Source organism: Lethenteron reissneri, chromosome 9, assembly GCF_015708825.2.
Source record: "Lethenteron reissneri isolate LAM-NWPU_2019-01 chromosome 9, ASM1570882v1, whole genome shotgun sequence".
NCBI lineage: Eukaryota > Metazoa > Chordata > Hyperoartia > Petromyzontiformes > Petromyzontidae > Lethenteron > Lethenteron reissneri.
The window spans coordinates 4,014,423-4,032,735 of record NC_083787.1 but is presented as its reverse complement, the minus strand read 5'-3'; the positions used below and the strand labels follow the sequence as shown (position 1 = coordinate 4,032,735).

Sequence of the window (18,313 nt, the reverse complement as noted above, 5' to 3'; positions counted from 1 at the left end):
TTTTTTTTCTTCCTGGATCCGTTGCGGGTGGTGCAAGCGTGCAGTTTTGGGCGATGTTGCAAGACCGTGGCATTTTTATTTCGTCAAAAGCTCAATGAACTAAGTTTTTCGCCGGTCAGCTGTCTCCGTAAACTGCACATGGGTTCTGGCTTTCTGTAGTTGGTGATGGAGACAAATACGGCTAATTGAAAGTACACGTTTATTTCAGATGGGGAAAAATACATTTCATTGAACAAGTTGGAATCATTCAAATGAACAGTGTACCGTCACCAAAGGGAATGAATACCGTTGTTGTAAAACTGGCCTGCCTTCTGAAGCAATTATTCTTAAATTAAAAGTTTCCTTAAAGAGGTTCTATAATATTAAAAAAGCCAAAGAGAAACACGACAGAGGGATGATAACATTAGAAATGGAACGATAAGTTAAATTCATGGGCAGTAGTGAGATGGGTCATGGTATTGCAAGACAGGAGAGATGACATGGGGACATTTTCATATCAATGTGGATAGACAATGGCTGATAATGTGACGTTAGTGGAGTATATTTTAATTTTGAATATAAATATAAGCGGTCAGTGGAGACAAGCAAAACACAAAGCAAGTCTAATTTAAGCACTATCCCTTCTGTATAGACCTCACTTAGAACACAAACACTTGTTTTAACCACGTAACTATTTCAATGCATCCATAGAACACTTACAGAGGCTTTAACATATTTTCACTTTTAAAACTGTTTTGTAGTAAACAAATTTGTAGTCCCCAATATGTGACTGCACATTCCATTGTATACATATCTTAAATAAACTTGTGGTTCGCTGACAGGACTGCAATGGTCATCACATTCTTGACATGGCATTTCTCGTGAATACAGATTTCACAATCATTAAACTGCCAAGATAGAAATGCAAAATGTGTGAGGTCAACGAAGTTAGTTGTGGCCAAAAAGTGTTTCCTTCTTGCAAGGCATTTAATTCTTTAAAAATCCAATGAAAGAAAGCTTTCGTCAAAAATCAGCCATCCGCGTGTCTGTCCAGTGCACATGGGTTCTGACTGCGCACCGCTGAAGTCACAACTTCTTTTTCCTGCAGTCACAAAAGTTTTAAGTCAAAATTCAGAACTTCTTCGTTAACTGTGGCAAAAAAAGCAAAGTGTGGAGTGAAAAATGGCTTTTGTTTACACTTCTCTGAGATTATTTTCGACTTAATTATAATTGTAACATAAATTATGTTTTGTATATTGAAAATTTACCACATGCAACATTGCTTAAAAAACTGATTTATTATAATGCATTGTTGAAGGCTTTCCATGCCGTTAGAAGGGTGTGGAGGGGGGAGACCAAGATATAATCGTCTATGGCTAGGAATCGAACTGTGGCTTATAGAGAAGTACGCTAACCACTGTGCCATCTGGTCAGCTATTATACCCTCATAATTCGCAAAATAATGCTGATGACTGGAGGCAATTAGCCTGAGAAAGAAAAACAAAACCTGTAATTTACCACAAATGCATTTGAAGCGCCAATGCGTGGACAAGGTGACTGCCATTACGGCCTTCAACAATACAGTACTTGTTGAAATTGTGATAAGCATGCAGGCATGTGATGTGGGCTGACATCCACAAACACGTTACTGTACAAAATTAATGAGTAAGGACGGAAGGAAAGTACATTTTAAGTAATTACATTGATAAACGTGTAACTCTTATAACCTAGGTTATCACGAGTGTGCAGTATTCATACATTGTAAGCTCTATTAAACAGTTCTGTCTTGGATTCTCTACTGGACGAGTTAAATGTATGTGAAGAGTCTTGAACATGCAGAGGCAGCGAGTTCGAGGGTGGTCGATAATTAAAAAGTCATCCCATACATCACTGAAGTTAAAACTTTAAAGCATCCCACTGGACAATGTAAAAATGTAAAATATTAATCTGCAAATTAAGTCCAATGTAAATTCCCACAATAAAACCTCGCCGTCAACAAAATGTTATACATGTTATTGTAATCATTGTAATATTTTACTTTTTTGCTGCATCCATTAATATGTGACGGCAAGAAAAAAATGTTCTTACCTTCAGCTGCTTATATTTTTTTGCTAGCTGAACATTGGTTCGCCCTTTCTGGAAGGGGTAGCTCCAAAGGATCTGGTTCCAGCAGTGTCCAAACTTATCGACGCCTTGCTGCAGGTACGTCACTTCATGATTTGTAAAGTTGGACCTTTGCTTGTGTTTCTTATCTTCTGAATTGTCAAGTACATAGCTAAAGTCGATGTCCTGTTTTGAATGCTTACACAAACATGTACACACATCGGTCACGCAAAAGGTCAGCTTCATAGTTTGGTGTGAACATCTAATGTAAGTCACATTATTTAGCACTTAAGGTCGGTACAGCATACAAAGGGGCAGTGAAACATAGACCAGGCAAGCTCAACCCTTGCTCCTCAGCCACGCCATAATATCCAGGCTTCTGCTGTTACCTAACAATGTGTGCAAACTCCAGAAGCCTGTAAAGAGAAACCCACCCACAAGGTAATCAAAACAGGGTCCCTGTACAAATCCATGGCATGTGCGGTGCGCTCATCTCACAACGTGTGGTTGGAAAATTGCTTGTGTCTAAATCTTCCCAGTTTCCTCTACACAGCCTCTCTATTCGAGATCCAAACTTCACACCTGCTGGCCTTGACATTCCTCCAAGACACTGGTGTGCTATCAACCATCAACAGGATGATGCGCACATATCCTTTATGAATGGAAAATTAAAGACGATTCACAGAGAAACAGCAAAATGACACAAACTCTCTCTCCTAAAGCCCTCGTGGGCTACCAGAAATCGACGTTGTCATTCAGCTCCTGAACATATTACCATAAACAATATTATAATTGATTATTTTCTTGCTGGTGTTGATTAAACTTTATATATTCTGATTATAAATTAGCATAGCAGGTAAAAAAATCCATTACTAATGCACTTCACCATACATTAATCCAGTTGATAGGATTGTTGTAGTGTTGACCACCTCACCAAATCCACAATTGTAGCTTAGCAGTATCACCAGCAGATGGTGCTGTGCGCCAGAATGCGTGCTACGAAAATCTTTATACTGGTAGGAACCTCCTGGTTACACCAGCCCACAGGGGATTATTGTGTCCGTCCTTCGTGCAGGGAGGGGCTGGTTGGGGAAGGAGGGGCTGGGTGGGAAGGGAGGGGAGGGGCTGGGTGGGGAGGGTGGGGCTGGGTGGGGGGGTGGGAGGAGTGGGGCTGGGTGGGGTGGGGCTGGTCACCCCGTGGTTTCCCTATAAAACTCAACGTTTAACCTACTCACGCCGGCTTGTGCCCGCCCTCACAGTCGGGCATATTTGCGGAATACACCACGCCGCCGTTGACCCTGGCCATTGACCGAGCAACCCAACGTTCCTATCAGCTCCCTCCGCAAGAATGTGTTCAAAGAAATGTAACTGTCGATTACCACAAAGTGGACTGGAAGTTTTTAAAAAGTTGCACAATACTTTCATTTCCTGTAAAAACTGACTGGTGGTAAACTACATCTTGTTGGCCACTTCTACAAAAACGTATGTTCCTATCGCAACTGGTGTATTTTTAGAAGTATTGCAACAAAGCAGAATTGTAGAGATAAGTCTTAACAGCCTACATTTGGTGAAATTTCATGAAATACGAGTACCATCATTGGGTACCATCAAAACTCGGCACTTGAGCATGAGCTTTTATACAATGAAACTCGGTCAATGGTGGAACAATACAGTTATGACATGTTTGAAATTTGAAAACATGCGCATTGCATTTTATACATTTTCTACTTGTTCCACGCTCTGTGTAAGAGTATGGTAACGTTTCATCAGCTTGATGTCTACTTACAGAGTCACTGGAGCTGAAGTAATATGCATCCATTTTGTTTTTGCTCGGTGACCGTTTCACACCACCTACGGTACAGGAATTTAGAGTGATGCTACGGTATAAACATTTTTTATTTATTTAAATGCATCCGTGAATTTAATATTACACTGGAAAAATATACATTCAAGAAAAAGATGCGCATGCCATTTATATAATTCTGAGCTGCATCAAAACTACATCAACTGTAATGCTAACAGTAAATGTCTCTAATCAGCAGTTCTTCAAATTATATACTTTCAAAAAGAGTACTGTACATGAATGCAAATTCGATTGATACGTGCGAGGTCTGGACCGCCCTACTCAATATGCTGCCGCCGTGACCCTCACCAGGACAAGCGGGTTGAGTAACGAACAAACGAACGTGCAACTATGGAACTCTGTACTGCAGTGAATGAAACATTAAATTAAGTGCTCCTGCATATTGAGTCTCTAGAATACCTTCAGTCGTGGCTTTGACTTGGTGGAAGCTGCTCTCAGTTTGAATCGTTTTCTGAGGTGTGACCACCAGGTCCGATCGTTCTGGCCGTTTTATGCGTGGGGTCAATGTGATATCTGTGAACATGGAAAGCACAGCCATGAATCCCTTTTGGCTTCAAACTTAAATGAAACCACACTTTAAAGATGAGGGTTCATTGTATTTTTCTGCACGGGGGATAAGGAGTACTGATCGAGTGAAGAGGACTGTGATGATGGTACAGGACAGTATCTGGCATGGGGGGTTGCATAGTCCGTAAAATGTTAATGCCACCCAGTTGTACCTGGTCTGTATGGGGCATTTGGGTGTCACTCCACCGAAATATTGACTTTAAAAAAACTATCTTAATTCCTTAAGAAAAGTATTTTTTTTTACATTACACAATTAGCTAGTTTAAGTACATTTCTTAAGGTTTTTATTATTTAGGCAGCCACCCTGTGAATATAATCTGTTCCCAAGTGTATTCATCAATGATTGCACGCAAAAAAATAATTACATTAAATTTCATAAATTAATCGGTGATAATAAAAACGAAAATTTCCATTGTCATGTAAATACAATAACTCTCATATGACTGAGTGACTGGGAAAGTTCTGCCTTCTACTTTATGGACCAGGTCACCTGAAATGATCTCAGAATTAGCTCATATCTACTACGATGGGCCATTCTTTAACACGAAGGTTCGCACTACCCTGGAGAGATCCAAATGCATACTTCATGCTTGGAATAACAATGAAAGATATGAAGAGAAACACAATGATCGGATAATACTGCTTATATATTGTTAAGCTTATATATTGTTAAGATACGTGGGCTTGGGCAGAACACGTCACTATAAAGGATGGTCGGTGATCACGAACAATAATTAAATGGCAACCAAAGCAAGGAACAGGACTAAAAGGACATTTACCAAGGAACAATGAGTAATACAATCACTCGTGTGCAGCAGCGAGATGGATTTTGCAACGTGAGCTGATGATTAAATCGGCATTCATCCAGCAGTGCAGAGAACATGGCAGACAAGAAAAGAAACACAATAACCGGACACGTACAATTTCAGCTAAGTCACTAATCTGCCACTTAACCTGCCACATATCCTGGTGTCAGTCTACTGTGAGGCTACTGTGAGGCTCACTGTTGTAGGGCCTGGATCGATGCATAGCACAGGCCTTGCTGTGGTTCACTTTGTATCTCTTCTCCAACTCCATGGTGATGTGATGGCGCGTGCATAAGCTCCCGCATTTCTGCACGATTGAATGGTAGCTTTTGCTATTCAAAGAGGAGTCTGTGATGCACCCTGGATGCACACGTGCATCGGAAAACATGCGTGCGCATTGCACAATGTGCCCACAGATATACGCTGGTGAACATACCACAACGTTTAAACGAACTATACATATATCGGGTGATACTCCGACATACCCTGACACACACAACCATAAACATTCCTATGCAACAAAGTCACTTAAACCACAATCTACCTAGCCAAGTAAGTTTTCAACTACACAATAATGAAACCGCCTGAAACTTGTGAAATACTTGTAAATGCTCTGTAATGGTATAAAAATTGTGTACCACCATTCCATCTGGCTGAATATGCCAGTGCATGTATTCTATTGTCACATACATTACCGTTTAGGCCTCCACACTTTCTGGGTTATTTGACCATACTTCACCACATTGGTCAATGTGGGTTTGTGTAGGCAAAAGGAGCATAAACACGGATGCATAAAAACACTGTAAATGTATACAATTTGGTTCTTTCGGTAAAGTCACCTAGGTAGAAAAATAATACATTATTTCAGATTTTTTTTTACTAACTCGATCTGCGCACATACTACATGACAGAGTATATCCTGCCATGCAGTATGATCTTATCAGATGTCGTAAGTTAAGCTGGCTTGAGCTTGGAAGTGCTGATCACTGTGCCTAACTGGTGGAGTGTAGGGCTACGTTGTGGGTAGCAGAGGTCAGTGCAGCAAACTACATTTACGGTCTTGATTTGAAAGCTTTCGTAACTGCAGGAATCCATACTCTTTGGTTCTTTCGGTAAAGTCATTCTGGCCTAGCCTTCTTATTGTGTTAATACAAACCTGCACAACGCTGACTACAAGACAGAATGGGGCTTCTATTTTTGCTTGAAATCTCCTCATCAAAGGCTTCCTTACAAATTGCCATAAGGTCTGTAACAAGACAAACAAAGGGTTGCAAGTGCATCTACATTGTGCAAAACAAAGCTTTTACCAGGTTAAAGTTAAAACACATTTTTTTAAATTATCACATTTAGCATTTTAGTTTACATGTGAAATAACAATGCATGGATGATTTAAATACGAAGCTAAATTGTTATGCCTGTTAATATACTGATTACAAATGTTACTACTTTTAGTGGTACATATCTAGTACTTTTACAAATATCTATTTTAAAATCCTATTAATTTCAACAAGTGTGAGTGTCACCTCTACAAGGAATGTGCAAACAGTATACAGAGAAAGGGAAAATCTACGTTGTCAAGTTACCAAGTTGTGAGTTTGAATGTTCAACATCATTCTCGTAATTCCTTGAGCATTCAGAGTATTCCCTTAAGTTGTTATCTTCCTTCTCTTGGTGTTGTTCAACTCTGTAAGCAAGTGGGGTTTTTATTAATATGAGTACATACCAGGTGTGTACGTGAAATTGTACAAAACATAATACGTTTTCCTCGTGAACTATTGAAATTATTATTAAATCCTTGATTCAACAGGAACGACAAACTTCCACTCAGCTTAACCACAAAGCCCAATAAGTAGCACAAACCTCTGTTTCTTCACAGGAAGAGGTACATTCTCTTCATCCGCGTGTTGTTTCTCAAATTGAAGTTTCCTTTTAAAAGAGGCACTTTGGGGTAACCTACGAGGCGTCTCCCTCTCAGCCCTCTGCCCAACAGATCTCAAGGGCAGCATGGGCTTCACAAACCCACCAGTGTCTTGTTGTACAGGCAGCGCTGCCTTTACGCCATCGACCGGTATTTTATGCTGGGCTTCCATGCAGGGCTCTTCCCACCGAGTCAACAAGACTGCTCCTCGTCGCTCTGCGATACCATTGGGCTGTCCAACATATGCAGTTTGGTTAACTTTCGCAGACGATTCTTCACTTTGGCATGGGTGTTGCTGGCCTAATAAAGACACAATATTTTTATTTTGCTCTTGTTGATTTGACATTTTCTTTACGGATAGCAATACCTTTTTCATATTGTTCCTGGTCGGTGACTGCTTTGTGGTGAGAGTGGATTGCCATTGCAGCAACTTCGAGTCAATGACATCCTTCACCATTTGCAATGAGGCCAAGTCTCCCTCACTGGAACCCTGAAACATGATCAGATGCCCAAGAGACAACTTCACTGCATGTGCATTTGTATTGTTGTTCAAATAAAATAAATTAAGATGTTATAATGTGGTATCGATAATTATCCTTTGTATGCTATATTTGCATCCTTGTAAAAATTGTAAAAACTAGATGCAAAAAAGTTGATAGAATATACAACTTCAAATAATCCACAGTGCCTCTTTCAGAATACATCTCATGGGTCATAGCACCTGCATAATAACTATGTTGAATACATATTTTATTATGTTTTATTTTTAATATTTTATTATTTCCCTTCTACGTGACTTTACCGAAAGAACCAAGAAGATATGTTGAATACTATCCCAAAGTCTGTTATATTTGGTTAAGTCGTGCTACATATTAATTACATATTGGTTCCATTATATTTTGCTCTAGTAACTAAAACGAGTTTTCTAAAACGAGTCTTAGTTACTCATTAAGCTTAGACATTTATCAAAAACCAATCAAAAGAAAAAATACTTACTGAAATGCATTTAATAACACTTTATATAAAGTACATCAAACACGTTAATTGGTTTGCCTCACTAATACTTGCAACAATTAAAAAAGTTAGGCTATATACTGCACCTGTTCTTGAAACATTTGCTCTTTCCTCGTTTTCATCTCCTTCAGCATGTCCACCATGTAATGAGGCATAGTATGGGTCCTGAGCTGTGAATTTCCAGCGACATTGCGTTCAATCAACTCGTTCATGGCACTCTTCACATAGGTGTTTGCTGAAAAGAGTGGCACAACATGAACACATTTGAAGTGGACATTTTATACAAACACAAGGCGACATGCATTTTTTTTAAAGAAAAAGACCACCATTGGGTGGGAACATCAATCAGGCAACACTCAAGAACAAATTCTACTACAACATTTCCTTAATGTTGTATATCTGCAGAAATCACATACAGTCTATCCATCATAAAGCAAAAAAATGCACATTACAGTATGATAATTTTAAATAAACATTAAAAAGCATCATTATTTTTTTATTCCTAAATGCTCAAACGCCATGAAAATGTAAACAGAATGTCAGTACTGCATGGAAAAAATTGGCAAAGTAAGAGCTCCACTAAAATTGCTCACTCTCACATGATCCCGTTTCGTATGCATCGATGCTCACTCAGTTTAATGCAGCTCTGCAGGATGAACGTGGCGGCCTTGCTTATCTCTTCATCCTGCGCCTCAACCATCATCTGCACCAGCAAGGGAAGGCCATGGCTCTCAAGGAGCTGCCTCTGGTTCTCCACTGTGAGGACAAAGGTAAAAACCCAAAGTATGCGTGGAGACTATTTACATGAGATTCCCAGGGAGTGAAGAACACCAAACATTAACATGTTTCTGAGAAGACACTAAGACGACTGCAACAACTCCTTTCACAGTCATTTGCCCATTACAAGCACAATAACAAAGGTAACTTCAAACAAGTAACACATCACAAAAATAAAGCAACCATTGTTTTGTTCTCGAAATTTAAAGGCAAAACAGACCTCAATGAACTGTTGTCACCTTGTAACAAAAAAATATGTGCATTTCATTTGACTGGCATTTATCGAAGTTTAGTTGTGCTCCTATTAAGTAAATTATTTAAAGTAGCTTTTAACTTAAAATATTTAAAGTAGCTTTTAACTTAAAATATTTTAAAAGTACTTTTTATGTTGAATAAACAAGTTCATAGAAATGCGCTGTGCTATAAACCAACATTTCTACTGACCACACTCTTCAGTGGCATGCCCAATGGTTATCAGGATTGCCAATTTGCTATTCACATCGTGGGGTTTCTTCAGCAACAGTGCGACCATGTGGGGCACCACGCAGTGCTTCGACAGCTGAAATGCCAACTTGGCTAGAAAAATGCATGAAACAGAATTGTCACCACAATGTGAAGGTTAACTAGTTTCATGTACATATTCTCTGCACCGTAATGTATTTTGTGAGAGTGTAATGTTAAAATTGTAGTAAGCAAAGGCATTTGGTCGGTTATGTGTAGTTCAGTCTATTATAACCACCACTGCACAGTTGTCACTAATCATCCAGTAATGTTACCCGTATGAATGTCTGTCTTGGTGGATAAGTCAATTATAGAACACAGTTTTTAAAGTATAATTGCCCCTGGCCATTTCCCATCATATAAAATATAATAATTCACATCCCTTTATGAATCCAATGCATGAAGGCCTCCTCAAGATATGTCCGTCATTGAGATTATACGCTTATACTTCTCCATGCTGGTCGTTGTAGGTTGATGAAGGAGAGGCACCAGGACTAGTTCAGATATCACTTGCCATTGATGTTTGCCATGGTCGAAAATATAATTCATATTGCCTGGTACAAAGTGCAGTGCACTAACCACTTCACCACCACTCTCCCCTATATCGTCTCTCTTTTGAACTTTACATATATGCGTACACTTGAAAGTTATCATAAGTTATTTGGTATGATTAAAAGTAGTTGGCCCAAAACAGTGGATGACAAAAGTCTTACTTTGGTCGGTAACACAGACGTCAATAGTCTTCGTGATGGTCACTGCCAATGGAAAGTTAGTGGGGCCAAAGTTGTTTTCCAGTGTAAATCTGGAGAGAACTTGGGCCAGAGCACTGAGGCCTCCACTCCGTGCAAATTGCTCTTGGCAAAATGCTGCACACTCAGCAAAGTGCGCACACACACAACACAAACCGAGCAGATCACTGGCACACGTAGAAAAATTACAAAGAACATCTACTACAACAGTTTTATTGAGAACCTGGGCTGCAATCCTGAGATCACTCCCCCTAAAACTGCTTTTAAAAAAGGTTGGCTTTGTGCTAAATAAAAAAGTACACATTCCATGTGTACCATCACTACCATGCATGAGTTTACTTTACAAATGTAACCGAACTTTACCTTCACATTTTTGCGAACCGAACATGACTTTGCAATTGCAAATGTGCATACAATTAACCGTTAATCATTCACCACTCGGCACAGCAGCCCACCCATGGGTTAAATTAACAGGATCCACTGGGCCTTACCACTGAACATAATTTAACAAGATAGCCACCACTTCTATGTTCTGTTTCTCCGCACGTTCATCAATACTGTACAGGACATCAGTGTTATAAATAAAAGTGATATTTTTATCAACAGGTTGCAGCCTCAATCGGGAAATGAGAACCCAATGGCCCAAAATCACAATCGATGGGTAACTGTTACAAGTGAAATGTGAAGAATCAAAATAAATGTTCTCTATATCTAGAGCCATATCAGACCGCTCCCAAATATATTGTATATAAACAGCATACAGTACTTTCCTCAACTAGAAATTCAATTTAAATGTTCCTGGTGCCAGTTTAACCACTTGTGACCACTAAAAAAGAACCTTGTACACAAATCATGTGATGTCAGCAACTCAACAGTGACATAATAGTTTAATACTGTAAAACATTTTTCAGTTTTGTTAAATTTTTGTTACCTATTTGCTGACCCACTTACTTGTCAGAATATTTCTGTGTGCATATAAATCACCAACTAAACTGAAATGTGAAACTGGCTTGAAAACAATCTACCAGTGGGCATGTGACTTTCAACATGGCAAGAGTGGCTTACGAAATGTAACAGAACGTGTTTGTCTACTCCACCAGACATTGTAAATAAAAACAGCAGAAATAATTTGAAATGGTCGCTTTTAAGTTGACAGTACCACACGTGTAAGAATGTGGTTGCATTGAAATTTACAAGAAAAATGTAAGCTTACCATTGTTGGAAACGACTCCAGTGATAAATGAACATTGGGAGGCGACGATACCAGGCGATGAGCTCAGAGTGAGACTCTCAGCTACACTCGGCAAGACTGATGCACACATATTTTGATTTTCCTCTGCAACAGAGAACATTCTCACGATTGCTCAAGAAACTAATTTTTATTACTTCCTGTAGCTTTTTAAAATGTAAGTTATTGTACATCATTTACATGAACGTATGTGTAAACTTCGATTTACGTGACGTTTCAACCTTTTCACATAAATAAAGAAAAATATCAGTTTCATATAAATATGATTCCAATATCCAAATGATTTTGACCAAAATTATATCCCTCCTATGTGTTTTTTTTATCTGTAACACCGCTTCAAGTGTTTGCAAAAAATGTGCAACCCTGACTCAAAAAAAAAAATATTTTTTCCTAAAAGATTTTCAATACCATGCTGAGGATTGTTTACACTTGCGCATAAGGCCCTGGCAAGATCAGACCAGTGTGAGAGTTCCTCTTCAGAATCCCTGTTGCCATGTCTCGGAATTTCACTTGGGAGACCACTTCTTTTACCAGCAAAAAGACGACAAATACAACATCAGCGGAAACATTGTAGGTACATTTATACACATTCCATCTTGCATTTTAAAATGCTGAATTCACCATTTAAAGTTCCTCAGTGATGTTCAGGGCCAATATTCTTAAGTGCTAAATTATATCCCCAAGTTCCATTTAAGAGTTGTACTTTTGATCAAGTTCATCATATTTTTGTAAAATATTTTAGCTTCTTACCATATACACCAAATAGGTGGTAAAATTAGGTGAGTGCAGCAGAATTAAAAAGTAGTTAATCATTTACCTGAAAACGCTAAGCATTGTGTTTAGACAGTTAGATGTCCGAGCAAGGCTCTGCCCTCGGTCTGTGAACACCAAAAAAACATGCTTTGTTTTCAATAAAAAATAAAATTGCCAAAGATATCCACTCTGTGTTGTATCAAATATCTCCATTGAAATGCTTGTACAAATCAACGAGTATTAGAGTATTTACAATGAGCCTAATAATGGCATTACTAAGTAGACCTAGGTGATATACACATGCAAAAAAGTGCACCAGTGAATTTGCTTTCAGCATATTTTCAATATTACGTGGGCTTTCATTAATATTTATTATGCCACGTATAATACCATACACTCCCGTTTAATATGTTGACTACTTTATTTAACTAATATTTTATCAGGTAAACATTATACAGGAAATGTTGTATACACACCTCAAATTAAACAAGTAAAAACAATCTAATGTTTAGGTCACATCATGAAATAACCAGCTTTCGCCCTCCATATTGGTTAATTTTGGAACCAAATTCCAAAAAGAGCATGTAAATGTGAAAAACAAAGTCACGAAAAAGCCTCCATATTTTCACAATTATTAATGACCACCGAAATACTAGATATGAAAAGATGTGCCACCACAGAGCTCACAAGCAAACCTGTAATCTTACTATTATTTGTGAGTAGTGCAAGGAGTAGATAGGAGGCACTTTTTTTAAGAATTCTCGACGATTTCGAGTCTTTTAAAAGTGAGCTAGCTCGAGTGAGCAGAGAGGATGTGCAGAGCCACTGCTTACAGAAAACTGGAAGGAGAAAGAAACACGAATGTTAAAGTTTAATAACGAAAATTAAACTTTAAATGACACAAAAACTTTTTTACACATTTCAGCAGCACTAAATAAGTGTTTTTCAATGCCACATATTGTTCATAATAAACGTTTTAGGGTTAGATCGTGTTATTTATAAATGTGTCGTAACCCTCCACCACCCGACACGGCCAATCAGCAAAAAGTGTCACGTTGACAAAAGACAAATAGTTCACTACTTTAGCCCACCGGTGTGTTGAAGAGTGAAACCACAACATTTACTATTTTTGATTACAACGTTTCGCTGGTAATTGCCTACGTGTTAAACTGCCACATATTGTCTTAATGGCTATGTCATATCGCAACAACGTATGTATGGTAGGGGTACATCATTAAAATACGAGCATCAAGTTGTTTTTAGTACCTGTGGCTTATATTAACACATTGGAGGATATATACAAAAGCGGATGCTGAAAGGGCATATACACATACCATAAACCAAATTACTCTAAAAACAAGAACTATGCAAAGGTCATGAGCCCGTGGAGTATTCAAACAACTTTCCTGAGGTTTCACGTCTCCAACTTGCAGTGTTACAAATACAGGAAATGCCTAGTTGATGCATTTGTCAATACTTTGTGCCATAAGGCCCCGTTGTATCAGACCGAATCAACTTCTACACATACCGTTGTTCTCCACCAGCCTCCCCAGAAAAAACAAGATGACTTCTGTGACATCTTTGTGAGGGTTAGACCAGGCAAGCTGCTGTATGAAGTATAATCCACCACACTCCTTGAGGTACTTGCATGCTGCAGCTGCACAAGTAAATACACCTGTGTAATTATTTATAGCTTACCAAAGAGATCATTTTTAACTAATAGTTCCACAGCTGGTAAAGTCATCCTCAAATATTGTAAAAAAAAAATACATTGAAATGTAGTTTCATAAATTGGCTGTGCAGGGTTCATGTGAAATACTGAAAAAGTGGATATTACAAAAATACTGTTAATCTTAAGTGGGTTACAGTTCAAGAATTTATTCTCCCTTCTAGTGTATACACTACTGTTACACAACTTATTCTGATTCTCAAATTTGGCCGTCGAAATAGGTTGGCTACAACAACCAACTAATATAAAAAATAAATAAAACAAACTGCAATACTGACAATCATCCATAATAAACAGCAATGGAAAACAGAGAATCCAAACTAAAAAAGTACAAATTCTTAGGTTTTTTCGTTAAAGTCACGTACTTTTATTAATTTTAATTTTTTACCTACGTGACTTTACCGAAAAACCTAAGAATATGAATCCTTGCAGTCACGAAAGCTTCAAATCTAGAATAAATAAGTACAACTCTGATTAAGTCTCCCATGTGCTATGAATATGCATATTGTAACACAAGTTTTCATTTCAAGTTTTAATTTATTAGGTATAGCCCTGTGAGCCATGCGGCTGTTGAGTCGGGTGCAACCGCATCAAATAAAATATGAACAGAGAACATCTTAAAGCGACGACATGCAACAGAAACATCCGTAATAAACCAGCAAATCTTTCAGAAAAAAAAAACCGTATTCCAACGCTGTGTGCAAAAATCCCAGTGTGATGCAAGTCAAACAATAACAACCATAAGACAATTTAGATTCAAGTAATCAGGCAAACTCCGCACTTCATGGCTTAACCATGTTTTCGAAATCACCAAAATAAAAAACTATGTAAAAACAGTAATCATAGGAACTGTGACACCAAACAGTATAGCAGAAATCCAATAATCCGCGTTGATATGGGGGGACCCATATTGCAGATCCTATAATCTGTGGCGCACGACTTGTAATCCGTGAAAAAATGTTTGGACTGATGTAGTGTGCTGTAGATTGTGGAAACAAATGGTTGCGTGAATCCATTAATCCGTTAAAAAATATCAAATTAGAAGGGAATTGCAGCATATGACTCGTGATGAAATCCACAATAAATCTGGGGTTTTTAAGGCTACAACTTTTTCTAAGACCCAACGCGTGAAAATCTCCCATATGGGTATATGTTATAACATTTGCATGTTTTATGTACTCGATATCCAAGTCCACAAAATGCATAATCACGTGAGATGAGCCAGTCTGTGGTGTGCACAATAAAAACTAAATTGCGAAGAAAATAAACAACATCATACTCCGTATTGTTCTGCTTTCCAGCCCTCGCCCACCTTCAGAAATCGCGGTTTGCGATCCGCAAAGTATTTTTCAATCTGCCCCAGTCTTCTGTAAATTACGATGGAGCAGAACTGCCAATAATCCGCCAATAACCGTATAGAGAGATTCGCGGATTAATGGATCGCTAATTATTGGACTTCTGCTATATTTCTATTTAAAGCTTTCATGACTGCAGGGATTCATCTTCTTGGTTCTTTCGGTAAAGTCACGTAGAATGGAAATAATAAAATAATAAAAATAAAACATAATAAAATAATTCTCAAGACGTTTCGGCCACAACGCAAGCAGCCGTCCTCAGGTGGAGAACAGGTCTGTTGACTCTGTCTTTTTATTATTATTTCCATTCTACGTGACTTTACCGAAAGAACCAAGAAGACTTCTGCTATAGTTGAAATGTATAAAATATTGTACTGTGTTTAAACACAGTTTTTCAGAATCAGAATAAATACGCCTTCTTTGTTATTCCTTTCAAATATATTTCAAACTTGTGCAAAAGTAAATGAAGATAATCCAAGGACCAACCGTTGTATGAGCAGATGGAAGAAAGAGTGATCACCGCCTGCTTATGCGTGGACGAGTCCTCGTTCTGAAACTTGAGACACTCCAACAAAAGGTCAACGTCCGTCTTCATCTCTGAGAATTAATAGAAAAATACGAACACTTGTCAAGTACATCATGACATTACACGATACATCTATTCTGTAATGGTTCAAATGTTTAAAAATGAGGGGGGGGAGGGATGGATTGCATAAACATTTTGAGAGCTTTTTTTTGCAGTTAAATTTAAGGAAACATTTACAACCCTCTAACACTGCACTATAGAAATGTCGCATAACATTACAAAGACGCACGCATGCCATGGTATACGCGGACGTATAAACAGATACTCTATGGGGAAAAATCAGTGATACATTTCAGAATTCAAGCAATTAAACAAGACGGTGCAGAAAATCATCATTTATGACCGTGGCATTGGCAACAGCTTCAACACTTCGTATACTGTATCATGAATTATTAAAAACAAATGGTTAAATGCCCAGCTTTGTGGTGTAAAATGATATTTTCACCACTACGTATGGTCTTTTCAGCGTCGGTCCCGCCGTGTTTGTCCATGTCCAAGGGTGGCTTTTTGGTTCCCAAATCCTGCAGATTTCATAGATTCCTCCTTATACATCGTGATAACAAGAAAGGTTACACTACAGAGTGGCACACCACGTACACAGTCAGGATAGTTGTAGTTTAAGAAGAGAATCAATAAAGAATTTGGTGGCCAGCATTGGGTGTGTGGCATGGGCCCTCTCCCCTCCCCGTCACAAGAATGTGGAGTGTCCACTCATAACACTGTTGGACGTGACGACCACCCAACGATATTGATCATGAAGGCGAATACTTTAATGTATATTTGTGACTTTAATAACAATTACTGTATTGTAATAACATTACAAAAACCCAAATACGTACGTTTGGTACAGTACTTCATAGGATACTGTTACATCCAACATTTTAGTTTACAACATTGTAGTTCATTCGCTAACACTAAATTAACTTCGGATGAAATGTAGACTATTAGTATTAAATTACGGAGGGATATTTACATTTAGCAGATTGTATAATAATCCAAAGTCGCAGCAATACAGTAGCCGCGAAGGAACGTACTGTACAGTAATTATCTCACATTTAAGTACAATTTTAACACGAACAGAGTATATACGTCTATAAATATAAATTATTCAATAATATGTTTGTTTATTTCAATAAGAAAAGTGCGATCACCTTTAATACGGAGCGACCGCGCGGGTACGGCAACATCAACCACAGGCCTCAATTGCCGCTGAGGTAAATACCAACAAATTGCATTAAACTAATTATCTTATTACAACTCCCGTCGTGGCTTTACGTCGTTAAACGCACGTTACAGATGCTTTAATATGTTTTACATACCGCTTATTTTATATATCAACGTCAGCGGCCCAAGTAAAAAATGTTTGCCGTGAAAACTCCGCGTCCCGCCACGCACGGGGCCCGCCAACACCGGCAAACTTCGCCAAAATGTATTAAACTTTTAACTCCAAAAACAAACTTTAATCGATTACCTTAATTAAATTACGGGCTGTGAACTCGAATTATGTTGATAAAAAGTCCGTAATCTCCCCGTGGGAAACGTTTGAAGGTTGACGTTGCGTTGACGACCCCCACAGCGCTCGAGCGAGATGTCAACGCCCTCGCCACGTGCGCAGGAGGTCGTGAGATCGATCCCACGCATCGATCAACCCCCCTGATCAATGCCCTCCCGACCTTGTTATAGACCAATTCATACCTCGTTGGTCACCCCAATGGCTTTATAAATAGCAACGTTCATTCTATACACTACACTATACTATACATTACACTATACACTAAACTATACACTACACTATACACTACATTATACACTACACTACTATACACTACACTACTATACACTACACTATACACTACACTATACACTAGTATACACTACACTATACACTACACTATACTCTACACTATACTATACATTACACTATACACTACACTACTATACACTAGACTATACACTACTATACACTACACTACACACTACATTATACACTACATTATACACTACACTCCTATACTATACACTACACTATACACTACACTATACACTAGTATACACTACACTATACACTACACTATACTCTACACTATACTATACATTACACTATACACTACACTACTATACACTAGACTATACACTACACTACTATACACTACACTACACACTACATTATACACTACACTATACACTACACTCCTATACACTACACTATACACTACACTATACACTAGTATACACTACACTATACACTACTAGATATCGATCAACCCCCCTGATCAGTGCCCTCCCGACCTTGTTATAGACCAATTCAGACCTCGTTGGTCACCCCAAAGGCTTTATAAATAGCAACGTTTATACTATACACT

At 38.4% G+C, this 18,313-nt stretch overlaps 1 protein-coding gene across 14 annotated transcripts; it reads right to left on the bottom strand.

The window, feature by feature from the left end:
* Nucleotides 1-191: 191 nt before the first annotated feature.
* TERB1 (telomere repeat binding bouquet formation protein 1) lies at nucleotides 192-17,551 on the bottom strand. Of its 14 annotated transcripts, none has more exons than XM_061548686.1 (21): nucleotides 17,422-17,551; nucleotides 17,102-17,159; nucleotides 16,396-16,471; nucleotides 15,851-15,961; nucleotides 13,809-13,955; nucleotides 12,976-13,119; nucleotides 12,345-12,405; nucleotides 11,936-12,051; nucleotides 11,492-11,614; nucleotides 10,243-10,395; nucleotides 9,473-9,604; nucleotides 8,882-9,007; nucleotides 8,338-8,486; nucleotides 7,180-7,727; nucleotides 6,903-7,003; nucleotides 6,476-6,565; nucleotides 5,518-5,679; nucleotides 4,346-4,459; nucleotides 3,869-3,933; nucleotides 2,068-2,280; nucleotides 192-1,081 (listed from the first exon to the last, which is right to left on the bottom strand). In XM_061548686.1, exons 2-21 carry the CDS (start codon nucleotides 17,135-17,137, stop codon nucleotides 1,010-1,012), a joined length of 2,739 nt encoding a protein of 912 aa, XP_061404670.1. In that variant the 5' UTR covers nucleotides 17,138-17,159; nucleotides 17,422-17,551; the 3' UTR covers nucleotides 192-1,009. The 14 variants fall into 14 exon arrangements, with proteins under 14 accessions (XP_061404670.1, XP_061404669.1, XP_061404681.1 ...); XM_061548685.1 differs by having other exon boundaries at nucleotides 17,270-17,538; XM_061548697.1 differs by having other exon boundaries at nucleotides 7,180-7,469; nucleotides 7,605-7,727; nucleotides 17,102-17,537.
* Between the last annotated feature and the right edge of the window lie 762 nt (nucleotides 17,552-18,313).